Genomic DNA, 18,861 nt, shown 5'->3' with positions numbered 1-18,861 from the left:
AGACCAAAGCATACATACATAATGCAATATCAACACAATTTTGCTGTGCGCAATATAGGTTACGAGCAGCTGTTTCAGTGAGCCCAGTGGGAAAAAGCAGAGAGCGTTAACAGCATTAGCCAGCAAAACCACGACAGGGGAAACAATAGCTATCCCCCCCCCCAAAGAAGTACATTTATGATTGATTATGTGGTAAAAGACTGGGAAAACAATGCTTTCCAACACTTTCACACCTCGAAACAAGACATCTTAATAATGTCAAACAGTAATCCCACGCACGTTTACAGCTCAGAGTTTAAAAATTCATTTTTTGAGTTTTTTTTAGGGGGCAACCTACATTATATTTTTGTATTCACTGAATAACTATAGACTTCATAATGAGATTGATGTGACACATTCCCCAGACATTGCGCTACGTCTTCAGGTAGGGGGCCGTCCCACACTCCGCTTTAGTCGGGAGAAGTTGGTCGCAGTTATTATCAAACACATGCAGCGATTCAATGCCGGATTTAGGTTGAAAAAGTACAAAAGCTGTACCGCATGCGAACAGGAAGGATTGTCTCAGGGGTGATTTGTTCAAGGATTCAACGTAATTATATTTTTTGTACCATGCATGCATTTTAAAACGTGAAAAAAAATTCAATGGGAGAAGTTAACTGCTACGGCATTGACGTCATATAATTTGCAATACCGTATTGGCCCGAATATAAGACGGCCCTGATTATAAGACGACCCCCTCTTTTTCAAGACTTAAGTTTGAAAAAAAGACTTTTTGAACACCAAATTAATTTTTATACCGAAAATAATTACACAACTTCCGAAACAAATGATAATAACAATATATTTGAGAGAAAAAGCATGTTATTTTGCCTCATTCAAATCTTAATACCTGAACATTTAAATATGTAAACTAAAGTGCAATCACATTCGTAAATGAATGGCTTCTGGTTTTTTAAATGTAAATTAACCAATCTATTGTGATAAAACAAGAAAATTGCTCGTGAAACTTGGGGGAAAAAAGCGCATTTATCAATGTTTTGTCAACTGTGATTGTTTATATCCGTCCGCCGAAAAAGCCTGGTAGCACAGATTTAAGTACGCCTGCCCCTTGCTATTGGATGCGTTGTTGACGTTAGCGTGGGAGCGCTCTAAAAATAGAGCAAGGCACTATTTTAGGCCCCGCCTTTCAGCGCAAATTCATTCAAACTTGGCCTTCCGTCCAAGACGGCTGTCCATTGCCCACTTTCGCCTAAAAGTCCGATCCAAAATACTGTAATGGTCCGGATTTTGGGGGGGGGGTGTGGAGGAGAGGAGTCAGTATTGGCTTACCCACTTTATTATGGCAACAATACTAAAGAAAAATAATAACAAAATAACAGCGGTCTGCCGCGACATGCAACTGCTATTTCTCACTATCTCATCCATTCTCCCATTCTTCCTACTCGCTTCCATCTACGTCACAGCTCCCCAGTCCGGTTGTCTCTTAAGAGAGCCGCGCATAGTTATGGACATTACAATACACAATGAATAGGTTGCCGCTATTTTGAAACGGCCTTAAAAAAAAACAAAAAAAAAAACATCTCATTTGCGAGGTGTGGCGGCTTTTATTTTGGTGTGGCGGTGCGCCACTATCTTTTATTTGTAGGGGAAACCCTGGATGACTTGAATCCCCCGCACCACCGCCACCACACGCACACACGCACACTCACACAGCCCCGACAAAATTACATGTCGACGACATGCCGCCTCCTCAGCAGAGGAGGGGTATTAAAAGTTTTTTTTTCGGCCATCAGCAGCCACTGTAAGTAATGTAAAAAGATTAAAAAAAAACGTCAATGTTGTGGAGGTGGGGAACACGCCACTAATTTTGCTACAGAAAGTCGGATCTGCATCAGAGTTAGCATTTCATAAACTGTATGAACTTGCTAATCTGCAACTCGAGTAGGGAGCTGCTTAGAGAGAAGTGTACTCCTGCATGTGTTTTATACTGTTAATGTTAACTAAACTGTGAGAAATATCGTAAACTGTGCTGGAAACTATAGAACCAGAAAAATATAATTTAAGTTATGGTCAAATATTTCAATTTAAATTTGCTGATAAATCCAGATATTTTGGTAGTTTTTAAAAAGTTTTGAATCGAACGGTTTATCACCTGAACCAATAAACATGAAAGTTTAAGTCAATACAGATTTATTTCTTTTTTTTTTTTTTTTTAGGAAATTTATGGAAATATATGAAAAAGATATTTCCACAAGTAGTATGTTAACACTATATAAAAACCTAATCTGTGCAGTAACCATCCAACCCAATCTATGCAACTAACTAATGTTCCAGTTGTCTACTCTAACCGCTTCAGGCAGGAAGGAACAGCAGAATTTCTCCTTCACACATTGGGTGTAAAAGTCTGTCGATGAAGGAGCTGTGATTCACATTAAATCTGAATATCAATATAAAAAATATCAATACCAGACTTGTGAAATTCAGTTGAAAAATTTTGGAGAATAGACAAACTGACATCTGTTGTTGTGGCATTTTACTTACCTTGCCTCATGGAGACGTATTTCCCGTTGGCTGCAATGAGAACCACCTGCGGGTGGCTTTCCTGTAGGTCAAACAGTTCGTCTTTGCCTGGCTTCGAGCAGCGGCCGGACCTCAAGGTGCCGCTAGGGCCCATGGGAGACAAGTACTTCCCTTCACAGTCTTTGAAAGCCAACTTTCCACACTTGAGCTCCAGCGTGTACGTTGTGGTCCTGCCGCTTTGCGTCACAAGCTTCCCATCGTTGCTGAGGAAGCGGCTGTCGCTGGTCTTTAGGCAGTATTTCCCGTTCTGGTAGACCAAGGTAAGGATTGCAGCCACCCCCCAGGGAATGTTCATATCCACCGAGATCTCGCCATCCTCTACCGAGAGATGCGCGTAGCGCTTGCGGGCCACCGACAACAGATTGGCCTGCGGGTGCAGAGCCAGATGCACTGCCCATAGCTCGGTGTCTGTAATGCCCTGGGCGAAGCAGGACAGGTGGTCCCTGGATCCGCCAAAGAAGCGGAGGTGCTGCTCGGATTGAAGAGCCCAGCGACCGTCTGACTGGGCCACGATGTGAAAGCGACACTCTGCGTGGCGGCTTTCGGCCTCGCAGGTCAACTTGCCGTCCTTGTCAGAGGCTAGGTAACGTCTGAGGTGGCTACGCAGGTACACCACTCGGGTGTCCTGGGAGTCCTGCTCCAGAGTCCAGATCTGCTTCTTCTTCATGCTTGGAGCTGAAGCGTTGACCTGGAACACAAAGATAGCATAGTGTTAGCAACACCAAAATTGAGTGAACCATTTCCACTGTTAACTTTTCCAGACTAAAAGGCAGGTTCATCCTGCAGGTTAAATCTGATTTCTTTGCCTACGTACGACACGTGTTAGATTTCTTTCATGCAGATTAAATTCAAATATCTATCCAACACCTTTGCAATATGAAGGCAGATTCGTATGACTACGACCTACACATCATCAACAAGTGAAATAAACATCATACTTTTCGAAAAAACAAGACGCTTATTTACGTATCTTGTTTTTCTCTAGTTTATTATTCCTATACAAGGTTTGCAATTTATATGCTCCACCCCCTTTATTGTGCATTCTTTGGCCAGTGCGACTCATACTCAGGTGAGAGTTAATAGTCCAAAAAATATGGTAGTTTTCATTAGTGACCCACCATCGGCCTGTGGTTTTTAATGTATAAAATTGAGCCTTCCCAGTTCATGATGAGATTCTTAACTAAAAAACGACACATTATACTATAGAAATTACGGTATTGCAAAAGAACTGAATGTATTTGAGTTATTACTTTGTAGCCAAAGGCCTCAGCAGTTAGGTAACGACCCTCGTGGTTGATCAGACCAAATTGAAGCGTCAATGGGTGATTCCCGTTGGAAGGCATCTTGACCTATAAGAAACCACAGGAATGATAAATTACTGTACATATCATTGTAGGGATGCACAGATGCCAGTATCCGTATTGAATACGGTTGGGCATCGTTTGAATTTGAACGGTACCGATTCCACCTTTCGATTCCGGTTCCAAACTATTCTCGATTCTGATTCTTTTAATAGGCACGGTCCAAAAAATTGCATAGCTTATGTTAATTTCTCGATTATTTTTTTATATGAACTTTCAATTAACTTTGCCATGAATTTCTCACAGGGCTATTTTTAACTTGTATATAAACATCAGTCTTTGAACTTGAATTTGATGAATTTTCTTTCCACAGGAGTGCATTTTCACCAGGATGTTTATTTTTGAAAAGTTCACGGAGAAAACGTTTACACATATTCTTTTGCCTATGTTTTAGAGTGTCTTATGCCACAGGCATTTATTGTATTGCATCGTTTGTTTTAGGTGGTATTTCTACAAGTTAGTTAAGGGCTGACATGGGGAGTGTTGCTGTTCCTTGATCTTAAGTTGACAACTTTTTAAGTTTGAAATCTTTCTAAAATGATATATTGTTCATCCGTCCACAAAACTATTGTAACTCTACACTCTATAGTTTTTCTTTGGTTTCACTACGTGCGCTTGGCTTCCCCAGTGGTGACTTACTGGAAGCAGCAGGCAAAAAGAACATTAGTTGGAACAGATTCCTTGAGGTGTACAGACGTTACACACCTCTTCTGCACTACACATTGTTGGACACCCTTAATAAAACAAAAATCTGTAAGTTTGCATGTTTTAACAGAGGGTCTGATGTCATTTTGGTGCGTTTATTCTGGTGGGTTCTTTTCCAGACACACTAGTGTTTTTGATGTACAGTATTTAAGTTCAACTTTCATGTCTCAAGCAATACCCCAATCGGCCATTAGCGCCCCTATTCCTGTTTATCTGTGTCCGCCCTTTGTTTGTTGCAGTTGTCTAAAGTAAAATAATTGTTTCAGACATAGTGGGAAAGAAAAACAAAGTTCCATTTTATAAATTAATGGAAGTTGTTACAGTTAATTGCAGCGCTGACAAGGTAGATTTCCGAGATTTGACAAAATTACCAATGACTCATGCTGTTGTGGGAGAATTAGCAGTTAATTTAGATTTATTCCCTTCTTTGTAGCACTCTGCTAAATCAACAGGGGCACAAAAAGAATGAAGGTGATGTCATGGGGAGTGATGAAATGCAAACATCGCAGAGACAGGAAATCAATTCATTAAGGTACAGCGTAGAAAGCACTCCAGAGACCGCCAAATTCCTTCCCCCACCCATGGCTTTCACGATACAGTTTTCCAGCCTCAGCCTCCTAATTTACTTACTGTGGTTTTGTGGCTTCCTCTCTGCTGTTTCTGCAGCTCTAATTCCAGCTCCCAGATTTAAGAGGCTTCTTTCGCCAAGTGACCTGTTGTAATTCCTGCCTCCTTTTTCTTCGTCTCCTCGTTCCGTCCTTCCCTCCCGGACTCGACTTGCCTAATCAGGTTAGACGCCGCAAAGACTTGAGTCGAGCTCCTCAGTCGAGAGCCTGTCGTCAGACTCTCGTGCCTTGTCGACTAATTTTGCTCTCAACTGCTCATCGTGCCCTCCCTCTCTCACCTGTTGAACTCCGTTTTCTCATCCAGCCACGATCACCTTCTCGCTTGACTTCTTCACTTTGAGGGTTCATTTGCTAGGTGTCCCATTTTTCCAGTCCTTGCCTCTTTGTTGTGGTTTAATTGGTTGTTCTATCACCTCAAAATCCAGATTCCTGAAGTTTGACCAGTGCTGAAGAACGTCCTCAACCACCACAGGACTCCTTCGCTCCTTTCCTTGAGTATAAGGTGCCCATCAAAAAAGCATGCCTATCGAGTATACATTATCTAGCTTTTCTCTGCCTCCTGTATTCTTTTACACAACTTTGTGTCACTATCTGCCACATACATAGAAACAGTGCAAACACATAAACTGATAGTAACCAGAGCACCACTAGAGCTCCCCTTACGTTCCGAAACAGCGGGTTTAGTTACACACCTTCTCTGATTGCACACGCTCTAGGTCAGCTCTAATAGGACCAAAAGGCAGACTTCAATGTATGAACCCCCCCGCCTTTCCGTCTTCCCCTGTGCATGTCTGTATGCGTGCACATGTTTGTGTGTAATCAGTCTCACCAATCAGCTGATTGTAAGACATCTTTGCCGGTAAACAGACGTGTCTGTTCCCGAATCCCTCTAATCCTCGACTCAATCATCTCAACCTGGCTAATCTACTGGCATTGCCCCACTCAACTAAACGGCAACACACATCCGCACGCACCATAGAAACATGCATGTGAGGTGAGGTCAGTAAACACTATCGTTAAGATTTACTCTTCTTGACCTGGATGTGAACCTCCGCTCGTAAGGAGTAAAATGGAATAAATAATCTGTTATATGCAGTTACTTGCCAAGGGAAAATGAATGAAATTTCATAGTTATTAAAGACTTGCCCTGAATCATCTCTTAGTGAGGCTGACATAAGGATGGACTATAACTGATACTCTCCTCTACTTACATTCATATCCTGCTGATCACTGTTGTCGGGCAGAATTCACATATCCTTAAAACCATCACTTCACATATTAAGTCATTTTCAACATTTAAAGGGAAAGACAACATCTCATATTCAACCCACATTAAAGAATCTTGTTCAATGTATTGAATTGTTTTTTTTTACGTGTAGTGGTGCCCGACATTTTATAAATATTGTTACCATCTTAGCCAATCAGTGTAGAGTATTCCAAATTAACCAACCTTCCTTAGTATGTCATTCGTCTTCTTTTCCTTTCGGCTTTTCCCATCACGGGTCGCCGCAGTGAATCAGTTGACTCCATCTAAGGGGCCGTTTACATGGTGACTCTCCGAGAAGATGAAAAATGTTATGTTTGCATTTATATAGTTCCGTCTCTATTCGAACAATGTTGGAATTTCGCATGAAAACGATGTAGTATTCATGCCAGGCCCTAGGGGGCAGTGCAGATTTACAAGGCGACAGCGAATGATGCACTTTGACCTCCTCAGCCCGGAAGACAACATGCCCGCCCTCTCCAATGGCATTTTCTTTTGTTCAAAAAGGCACAAAAATGTAAACATTCAAAATATTTAAAATAAAAATATTATAAAAACAGCAAATTATTATTATTCCGCCATATTTGCTGTTTTTAATGTTTAGTAGTACCGCTTCGCACGCCCAATGGGACGTGTACGAGTGCTGACGTTATTGGCCTGGTCCCGCGCCGCGGGAGCTTTTGATATGCATGCGGAGCAAGTCCCCCTTAAGCCCCCGCAATCGAATTCTTCCACTTTGGAGGCAGGATTCCAAGGTTTGAGTCTTTGCCTTCCGTCTTCGCCGACACCATACGAACGCAAGGCCACTCCGCAACACAGTCATTGCGTCTTTGTGTCGCAGAGTCGCCATGTAAACTACCACTAACCCTGTCCTCTGCATCCTCTGCTCTCACACCAACTACCTTCATGTCCTCGTTAACTACATCCATAAACCTCGTCTTTGGTTACTACCTATTATCACATGCACCGGTACTTGAGTCAATTAGGCTAGGTTCATAATGTACGAATCCGATTTTTTCGTGTTTTTCGACTTGAATCAAGCATAAACTTGTCGGTCTGAATGGGATAGGTCGCATAAAAGTGGACCATTTCAAATCCGATCTACTGTAGGTCACTTATGTATGTGGTTAAAATCTGATCTGGGGCACATTTTTCCAGAATGTGGCTGCGGTCCAAACTGTCAAGTCCCCCAAATCGGATTTCATGCAGCAATTACGTCAGTGAGACAGGGCGCTACGGTAGCGGTGCAGCTGTGCATTAGCGTTAGCGCCTAGCTTGAACGCGGCTTTTGGGGAAGGGACGAGCTTGACAACAGTCATTAAAAAAAAAAAAAATAGGTTGAGGATAAGCCTGAGAATGCTCGGTTTTCTTTCTGCTCCAAAATGAGCAATATTTCATACAGCCGAGAGTCGGAGCAAACTGTCTGTATGTGTGTGTGTGTCATGCACGGACTGCGTGCAAGCTATCAGTCCATATAAACTTTGAATACAACACTAAACAGGGATTATGTATGTCTGTTATTTGTTTCCTCTATTTGGAAATCAAAATATGATCACCCTTGAATGACGTAGAGCCAGCATGTGTGGTCATTTGTTTTGATGCTCCTTCACATGCGGGGCAGTTTGCTCAGCGCATTTTGAACAGCGAATTAGTGCGCATGCGTGATACTGAACAGGCTCAATGGAGAAAGGCTGTCAGAACAGGCACGCCAAAAAAAAAAAAAAACATGACAAAAAAATCGGAATTGTGCATTAAGACCTGCGATATGAACCTTGCCTTTGTGAATATGTGCGTGGGTATATCTGACACAATCACAAAATGGCTGCGCCCATAAATAGTCTTTTTTTGTGTGTTTAATCATTATTTAATCATAGGTCAAAGAAATTCATAATTTGCATGCTTAAATGTTTTAAGCAACTATTTTATATGAATGTCATTTATAATAGGTGTTTTCTTGCATTTTTGAATTGGTCAATAAGGAGTAAAAAAATAAAAAATCCGCATAGAGTGAAATTTTTTTTTTACCACATTTTCATTTTTTTGTATGAACTTATGACTTTTGGCAGTCCTTTTAATTTTCGTCTTAATCTTTCGGACGATAACACTTAGTAATTTTAGTCATATTTTTGTCATCTCAAAATGTGTGTCTTTGTATGGATTTTGTTGACGAAAACTCAAGACAAACTTTGTCAAGTTTTAGTCGATATTTAGTCCAAATGTTTTCGTCGGTAAAATTAAAAATGTTTTCTCCCAAAATAAATAAGGGTTTTCAACTATTTCCAGTGAGCATTGAGAGACGAGCACATATTGTAGCATCTACAAATCTATTACATAATATTACACAGTCAGCAGGAAAACGGTACATTATTTCCAATTAATTATACCCACCTGGACGCCACTAACTGTACGTAATGTAATGCTAACGTGAACGCTATGCTAAACCTACAGGTTACATCTAGTGTGTGATGATCACTCAGCACAGACCTTTAATGGCTAAAGCAACATTGTATATTCTCTCTGGCCAAGACAAGAATACAAATCTTATCGTGTGTGCGAGAGGACACTACACTGGTGAGTGAGGGGGGCGCAGCACGTCACATGAGTGACACAACCAGACACTGCTACAATGGAGGCTAACTACACATAAAATTGCCAGACATTGTGAAAATGTCACGGAAACTATTACGAAATTCCGTCTTGTCCTCGTCTCTTTAGACGAAAACTGTCATTAGGCTCCTTATGTTTTAGTGGAGTGTTTTTCAACCTTTTCTGAGTCACAGCACGTTTTTACATTGGAAAAAATCATGCAGCACACAACAAACCAAAAATTTTCCAAAATTACTTTTGTACAATATATTTAATTATAAAATAATTTCTCAGCATTTATACTTACTCAGTGTGCAACTTAAGTTCTTCTGTTTAGATGAATACAAAGCTGATATCCTGGCAGGAATCTTCTTCAACAGCTCTCAGACGCTCTGTTTTTATTTGTTATAGCAGTTAGGCTTAAAAAGCTCAAAACTATCGGACAGGGGGACTTTAGCAATGTCTTTAACTGCATTAGGGCCGAGCATCTCGCTGACAATGGCTTTGCAGACAGGTAGTATTAATGTCCATGCCATAGTGTGGGACTTTTTGGATTTAGCAACACGTGAAGCAGTAAGCTAACTGGCTTTGAGAGCTTTCTCATTTCCTTTTGTAGTTTTTCTCTAAAAAAAAGTTTTAACTTTCGCGTTAACGGGCAGTAATTACTTTTTTAAATTAATCATGTTAAAATATTTGACGCATTTAACGCACATGCCCCGCTCAAACAGATTAAAATGACAGCACAGTGTAATGTCCACTTGTTACTTGTGTTTTTTGTCACCCTCTGCTGGTGCTTGGGTGTTACTGATTTTATGGGTTTCAGCACCATGAGCATTGTGTAATTATTGACATCAACAATGGCGAGCTACTAGTTTATTTTTTGATTGAAAATTTTACAAATTTTATTAAAACGAAAAAAATTAAGAAAGGTTTTAATATAACATTTCTATAACTTGTACTAACATTTATCTTTTAAGTACAAGTTTTTAACTACAAGTCTTTCTATCCATGGATCGCTTTAACAGAATGTTAATAATTTGAATGCCATCTTGTTGATTTATTGTTAAAATAAACAAATACAGTACTTATGTACCGTATGTTGAATGCATATATCCGTCTTGTGTCTTATCTTTCCATTCCAACAATAATTTACAGAAAAATATGGCCTATTTTATAAATGGTTTGAATTGTGATTAATTACGATTAATTAATTTTTAAGCTGTAATTAACTCGATTAAAAATTTTAATTGTTTGACAGCCCTAGTTTTCACAAAGGCGAACAAAATAGTCCATAGTTTGAAGCTACGGGTGTTTCGTTTGGAGATGACGTTTGAGCTTGCTTGGCACCATGGCGCAATTGGCTCGTGTCGCGTTCAAGAACTGCTCAGATTTCTAGCCATCAGCCACCTTGCTGTCCTCAGGAATGTGTTGGAATAATTCATAGGGGAAGGATTGACGCTCATCACGTATGGGTAAAATGGAAAAGACAGTTTCGTGTATAGTGATACTTGACAAGTCTAATCAAATGATGTACAGTAGACTTGCTGGGGTCCACATTGTCGTGGACAGCAAGGTGGCTGACGGCTAGAAATCTGAGCATTTTTTGAACGCGACACGAGCAATACCTCACTCATCTGCACACAACGACGATGAAAAAACACACCAAAATATGCGATAATGGATAATTGCTTGCGGCACACCCGATGACCTCTCACACCGGTTGAAAAAGACTATTTTAGTGTCCCAAAACCCATTTTTAGGTCGTTATCTTCCCGTCATCATCATGAAAAAAGAAATAATTTCATTTAAGTCATCGTTGACGAAAACGACACTGCTCCTATCTTAAATTAAAAAAAAAAAAAGGTTCACGGAAGGCTAAGGTACAGCGATTATACGCTGTCAGAGGTCTATCCCCATCAATATTAGCTAAAGATTTAAATAGGGAACACAGAGTTTGAATGTATTTAATTCACTCTTTTCATGAAAGGTAGAAATACAGTCGCACCTAGATGCAAGTACGCGTAGTTGAGGTGCAAAAACACAGCTCACAAAAAAAAAAAAAAAAAAAATCATACAGCGTTATTGTCATCAGCACCATTATTTTCATTACCGTTACTATTATCACTTCCACTGTTATTCCTCCTCATGTGTGTTCTATCTCACGCACCATTAGCTCAGGCCGCGTGGCCCCCGGGGGCCGCGTCATCGTCTGCTGATGTGCCGGCGAACCCGCGCTGTCGGCACGCGGACGCCTGTCGATAGCCAGCCAGATATTTTTTTTGTTCCCCCCTTATTGTACGTGGCGGCCGTGCCAGGTTCACCGTGGCAACCGTGTGATGGTGCTTTAGAGGCCATTACGTCGGCCCTCTGATGACACTCAAATAGCTATCATTACACCTCCTCCAAGGAGACAGAAAAGGGAGGGTGGGAGATGGGCAGGCTGGGAAGAAAGGGGAGAAAGAGGTGGAGAGTGTAGACAGGAAGAAGCGGAAAGAAGACAGGGGAATGGGAACGATATGGTGTGGGGTGAAAATCTGAAAGGTGAATGGTGGAATGATGGCATGAAATTGCACGGGGGAAAGGGACGAGAGAAAAGTGGGAGTGACCGGGAGGGAGAATTCAAAATGACCGTTTTGGAGTTAACAGCCTACAGGCCTTTTTCTCCCCTATTAACTTCTATTCTGCCATTACTTGGGACTGCGGGAGACCGTCTCGCACCCCGCAGTGTCCCGTTATACTCCTTCAGACATTTGTCCCCTCGTCCCACACATTTTGGCTCCCCCACTACTTGTGTTTTCTCAAATTGTGAACAGAGTGAAAGAGATCAGCTGCTTATTTGTGTTTGTTCATTTTCATTGACTTCAAACACTCATACTTTTACCCAGAATTGAGAGAAGATTTTTTTGCATCTTACTTTGGATGACTATCACGAAAACAGTCGTGATGTAAATTCGCAATTTCATGACGATATAATAGATCCTTCTGACAATTATACACTATTTGCTGATATGATGTCTGACACCTAGATATGTGCTGATTACCGGTTTCGAGGTATACCGTGGTATGAAAAAAGTCACTGTTCCAAAACCGCAAAAAATTTCCGTCATACTGTCCCTAAGGTGTTAGCTATTTTTTATGTCCCAAAAATGCAGGGAGAAATCAGCTTGAAGCTGTAAGACTCAACCCTCCCCCACCGATTGATTCTCAGTGTCAGTGAGTCAGCTGTGCTACACAATGGCTGAAGGAGGTGAAACTCCTGAACTTTTTCCCCCCATCGAACAAAACAAAATCGCTGGTATGGGAACACTTCGGCTACAGAAAAGTTAAGGACGGCCAACCGACATGTAAGCATGTTTGCGGAGGGTGGCTGCCGAGGAGGCGATACTGTACCTCCTATATGGTTTCGCATTTATACAGAATTATAGGTTGGTAAACACTGTCATGAACATTTGCCACGAGAGAAAACTCCAGTGTGTTTAGTGTGTCTAGCGGTGGTAAAACGTGGTGTTTTTTTTTTTTGTGGGAGCTGTCTGTTGAAAAAATGTGTGTATAATGTAAACATGATACGAGTCATACGCACATGGTTTTTATGTAAAGTCAAAAATTTTTGTTCTGATCGTAATAACTTTGAGGACTGCATTTAATTTTTAGAATATTTCAGTTTTTTTGTTATTTATTTTAACTTAACATCGTGCTTATATTCCAATTTGCTATTATGTTTTGAAAAAAAAATCCTGTTCAGTTGATTTTTTTTTTTTTTTTTTTTAAACCCAGATATCTCAAACACATTTTAGAGCTGTAATTGCTATACCGTGATACCGTGATAGTTTTGCTTTAGGCTATTATACTGTCAGAATCTCATACCGGCACATGCCTGGTGACACCACCACCAAGCGCCTTTTTTTGATTTCATACAATTATAGATACATATTTTACAAGTTTAGCTACATTTCACCAAAAGCAGTGCTTCTCAAATAGTGGGTCGCATGTGCTTTTTTTGTTGGCCGTACTAGCCTAATTGCGCATCCACTACATTAGGGGTAACATTAGGTGGTAGTGGATCTTTCTTTGTCGCTACGATGTAGGGCTTTTTGCACCAAGCAAATGATATGAAGAGAGTAAACACACTCTCAAATGTCAAGTTTTGGGACAGGTATGAGAAGAAATACGGCAAAAGATGATAACAAAGTTACCCAAATGCTAAGAAGAGGCATTATGGCAAAGTGCACATAACAGTTTACCATTTAAATATGGATTTTTTTCCCCAGACAAACTGATGCACTTAAAATATTTTCTGTTACTGATTAACATTGTGTTAATGAAGTTATTTCTTATAAGTTGAACTATGTGTCATTTTTCTTAATATATTGATTATATGGGTTATGCAGAGATGTACTAATGTCAATTTTATAGACAACTTGATCATCTATATTGTCGCATGGGGGGGTTATGAAATGTTTTCTTCTCATAGGGAAGTGTAACGGGAAAATAATTGTGAAACATTGACCGAAAGCAATAAATACAAAGCACTTTTGACGTTTTGGACAGGTTTGTTGCTGAAACGTCAGACGTTTGAATGAAGTGTATTCTTCTTAACAAACCGACATACTGTATATAAAATTTGACTCTGTCAATCAATGTTTTGATCGTTTTGATTGGATAATTTCTCAACCAATTGATGTATCGATTCAAATCAATGTATTGTTGCACCCTAATATTTAGTATTTTGTTTAAAATAAAGGCTGAAAGGAGCACAATCAGTGTTGGCCTAACACTTTTTTTTGGTCAGTCAACCATTCAATGTTACATTGTTTCATATTTTCAGTGCCGTTGACGGCGATAGATGTCTAATCAGATTTGCATTGCATGTCAAATACAACCCAGAATGAACTCTTTCATTGCCATTGACAGCGATAGCCTACCAATTGGACGTCTATGGCCGTCAACGGCTGCAAAGGAGTTCATTCTAGTTTGCATTTGGGGCATATAATGCAAAATATTTTGGAAAAGTAGGAATTGTACATGGAAGAAATCAGTTTTGGACAAAATAATTGAAATTGGATGATTCTTGCAAACATTAGTACCCAGATTGACCGCTGAGAGGCGCTATCAGCCTTATATTCCACCAGTTGTTTGCTTGGGGTTCACTCTACTGTACATCTATTGGAGGTGGGGGGGAAAAACAGGACAGAAGATTGATGCTTGTTTCGTTACTCTTGGTGCCTGTGTGGCTGCACAGCCCAGAGAAGGAGAAATCACTCCTTTTAAATGGCTGCATTTAATGCTCTGCTTTTTAATAGGGGCGGGGGGATCTGACAGAAGCAAATCAAACCTGAAAACATCAACGCAATTAAATACAAGGCTGTCGTGGTTGCACAACAGGAGCACGTTTCGACCCACAAATGTGTGAATTGAATGTTACGGCTTGTTCCTCACTGCTGCTACGCTTGCATTCCTCATGTGCTTTTAATCTCACTGCTTCTCTTGCATGCTAATTTGATTATGATTGGCTGAAGCTTTCAAAAGCGGCGTCCAACGGCCTCACAAGCGGTCTCTCCATGTCCCAAACGAGCCTTTGAAATAGTCCGGATGAAGTGATACGTTTCTAAAAACAAACCGCCTCTGGATCATTCATTAATTCACATTCGGCTATTACAGTGCGGGGTTGTGTTTTATGGGCAGAGAGTTTCCTTCCTGGGTGACAGGAAAGAGTTAATACCAACGGACTAAACGTGATGAGTGAGGGAGTCTGTGACAAACACGCAGCCAATCGGCGCCAAGATTAACACCTTGACTGAACGCTATTGGTCCAAAGCCTGATATTGTCCTTTGGCAATCAGAACCCACGTGGGGTTAGGACCCGTTTCCTCAGCGTTGATTGGCTAACATGTCAAAATTAAACCCCGCCTCACCAGGTGATTGGCTATCTTTCCTCACCGCACCCCCTCTTCTGCTTGTTTGCCGTCCGCCAGGAAGGGAAAAATCCCTCTCGCGAGCTCCTCGGGCTCCGCTGGCTCTCTCTCTCTCGCGCTTCCTCGTCCCGCCGCCGTACTCTCGCTTCACATTCATCAACATGTCACAGCGAGGCTCTTTAACGGCGACAAAGTACCAAAAACACGACTACCGCCTGATATTTAACACAGAGTCAACGTTTCCCGGTATTCCGGTTACGCCCAGGTGTAAACCTTACCTGAGGAAGCGCACACACTTTTAGTGGGTGATTTATTTGTGCGTGGCATCATGTGCATGTGGCACACACGGTGTGACACAGCTCACCTTTAATGAGGTCATTAGAAGAGCAAAAATGAGCAGGTAGCACAACTTAATCCAATGAGACTTTATAGCCACTGCATCTTCCATTCATTCAAGCGCGCATCCATCCAGACATTTATGCACTGTATTCAATGCTTGCCTTATAGTACCTGCGAATCGGTTCATTCGCTCATCCATTTATTTGTTCTTACGTGCATTGTTTTAACCTCATCGATATTTTAAATCTTGCATCCCATTTATAAACGTCATCCATGCACTCTAATTTCCATCCGTACACCTTCCATCCAATCTGCATCATCCATCTTTGAAGTCATCAGTTCATTAGCTCATATATTATATTAACATCCTGTCATTTAAACATCAATCAATGAATTGCAGCATCCATATATTGGATCCATTCATGTTTTTACAAGTATGTATCATTCAGTCATCCATCCATGTAGGCCTTCTTCCAGCTACAAATTCTTTCAACCATCAGTCATAATCCATCTCCATTTCATTCATTCAATCAACACTGGTACACACGTCCATCCACTCATGCCTTCTAGCAATTACCAAAGACCATAGGCGGGGTTTGACTTTTGTGGCAGAGGGTGCAAAACATGTTGATGATCCTGAAACGCAGTGTCAGCAATAAAATTAACTTACAATATATATGCCCGGATAGTATCTTAGCCAATGCTCATACATACAGGCATCCCAACCGTGTGTGTGTGTGCATGCGTGTGTAAGCATGCGCGTTTTTCTCTCTTACCTTGTGGAGAAGTAGACGTCGCATCCTTTTTGACTAAATATTCCATCCAGGAATATTTATAATACATTGAAAATGATTGTCCCCCCCCCCCCATCATTTACGAAGGGAATTCTAAATCAGGCTGCTTAGGACAGCTAGGCTTGGCCAAAATCGTCGTCCATTGAATATTGATACGCCAGGTGGTGGCTCTGTTGTACATGTACAATGAACGTTTTTAGTGCAAACTAAACTCCGCTCACCATTTTGGCAGTGCTCTCCGGCATTTCATGTTTCTCATCTTCAATCATTGGTTTTCGCCCAATAGTTTTCGCTTTTGAAAGCTGTGGTTTGAAAAAATTACGAATATCCATCTTGCATCATCTGTCCCTAGGTGATTTTGGCTAAGCAAAGCAAATGACCGTTTCTAAGGTGGTAGTCACATGATCTGTTCGAAAAATAATTTTGAACCATTATATATTTTTTTGTTATTGTTCATTTCATTCATTTTTGTTGTTTTATTGCTTTACAACTTTTATAGACAAAATTAAGACTTTCCCAGTAAAATGTTAAGTTGTATACATACATACATTATATATATATATATATATATATATATATATATATATATATATATATGTACACTCACCGGCCACTTTATTAGGTACACCTGTCCAACTGCTCGTTAAAACTTATTTTCTAATCAGCCAATCACATGTCGGCAACTCAGTGCATTTAGGCATATAGACATGGTTTAAGACAATCTCCTGCAGTTCAAACCGAGCATCATTATGGGGGGAAAAAGGTGATTTGAGTGACTTTGAACGTGGCATGGTTGTTGGTACCAGAAGGGCTGGTCTGAGTATTTCAGAAACTACTGATCTACTGGGATTTTCACGCACAACCATCTCTAGGGTTTACAGAGAATGGTCCGAAAAAGAAAAAATATCCAGTGAGCGGCAGTTCTGTGGGCGGAAATGCCTTGTTGATGCCAGAGGTCAAAGGAGAATGGCCAGACCGGTTCGAGCTGATAGAAAGGCAACAGTGACTCAAATAACCACCCGTTACAACCAAGGTAAGCAGAAGAGCATCTCTGAACGCACAGTACGTCGAACTTTGACGCAGAAGGGCTACAGCAGCAGAAGACCACGCTGGGTGCCACTCCTTTCAGCTAAGAACAGGAAACTGAGGCTACAATTTGCACAAGCTCATCGAAATTGGACAATAGAAGATTGGACGTTGACTGGTCTGATGAGTCTCGATTTCTGCTGCGACATTCGGATGGTAGGGTCAGAATTTGGCGTCAACAACATGAAAGCATGGATCCATCCTGCCTTGTATCAACGGTTCAGGCTGCTGGTGGTGGTGGTGTAATGGTGTGGGGAATATTTTCTTGACACTCTTTGGGCCCCATGGTACCAATTGAGTATCGTTGGAATGCCACAGCCTACCTGAGTATTGTTGCTGACCACGTCCATCCCTTTATGACCACAATGTACCCAACTTCTAAAGGCTACTTTCAGCAGGATAATGCGCCATGTCATAAAGCTGGAATCATCTCAGACTGGTTTTTTGAACATGACAATGAGTTCACTGTACTCAAATGGCCTCCACAGTCACCAGATCTCAATCCAATAGAGCATCTTTGGGATGTGGTGGAACGGGAGATTCGCATCATGGATGTGCAGCCGACAAATCTGCACCAACTGTGTGATGCCATCATGTCAATATGGACCAAACTCTCTGAGGAATGCTTCCAGCACCTTGTTGAATCTATGCCACAAAGAATTGAGGCAGTTCTGAAGGCAAAAGGGGGTCTAACCCGTTACTAGCATAGTGTACCTAATAAAGTGGCCGGTGAGTGTATGTATATATATATATATATATATATATATATATGAAAATCGTTTACAGGCAATGACATTTTCGGCCACTAGGGGGGCTGTGACCCCCTGCCCTCTCCCCGTATGCCAAACACCATACTGTATTCATTTGTGCATTCATCCATTCCATTAATTCACCTGTTGGTGAAATGAACTTCACCCTTTCATTCAAACATCCATTCAGTACATTTGCTCTAACATGCAATCTTTTATATCACCATCTATTCCCAATTCATATTTTATTCAGCCTACATTCATCCAAGTATCAGTCATTCGTTCATCCATGAGTGGCTTTTTTAAACAACATATTCTTTCATTCATGCAAGCATATTTTGTAGGCTTTCAGATATATTATAACATAGAGGTGTGCGAAATTTCCAATTCTTAGATTATTCACGATTCGGCCGTGGAAGATTCAAGAACAGTTCACAAACATCTAAATTCCGATTATTGAAATATTCCACGTAAAGCGGAACTAAAACACAGTCAGCGCGGTCTTCGGGACGCAATGAGGAACGGACCGAGAGTAAACATCATGCTCAACTCATGCTGCTAGATAAAAAAATATAATACCTGACTGCGGCCGACAGCCGCTACAAACTACGCCCACATAACACTATTGTAGATATCACATGTATACAGAACTAGATGCGAAATGACACTCGTCGGCATCAGCACATATTTAAAAAACTAGATGCGAAATGACAGTCATGCAGACGTTAGTAAATAGCCGCCATCTTAAAGCAGTAGACTTCTCTGGAAGGCTGTTGTAGCGAATCTTCCAAGCGAACCTAATTAACTTTTTATCTAAAATACTCCTAAATTGCCAAAATCTTGACTTCAATCTATCTTT

At 40.9% G+C, this 18,861-nt stretch overlaps 1 protein-coding gene across 1 annotated transcript in view; it reads right to left on the bottom strand.

The window, feature by feature from the left end:
• fscn2b (fascin actin-bundling protein 2b, retinal) overlaps positions 1-18,861 on the bottom strand; it is a 130,122-nt gene that overhangs the window by 20,295 nt on the left and 90,966 nt on the right. Inside the window, exons 2-3 of the mRNA XM_057826009.1 lie at positions 3,831-3,929; positions 2,542-3,268 (exon numbers count right to left, since the gene is read on the bottom strand). Of these exons, the coding sequence (XP_057681992.1) occupies positions 2,542-3,268; positions 3,831-3,929 (826 nt within the window). The remainder of the gene's footprint in view (positions 1-2,541; positions 3,269-3,830; positions 3,930-18,861) is intronic.

The sequence above is a fragment of the Corythoichthys intestinalis genome, chromosome 21 (genome assembly GCF_030265065.1).
Source record: "Corythoichthys intestinalis isolate RoL2023-P3 chromosome 21, ASM3026506v1, whole genome shotgun sequence".
Classification (NCBI taxonomy): Eukaryota; Metazoa; Chordata; class Actinopteri; order Syngnathiformes; family Syngnathidae; genus Corythoichthys; species Corythoichthys intestinalis.
Note: the sequence above shows the minus strand (reverse complement) of the source record. Positions and strands in the feature narration are given on the sequence as shown.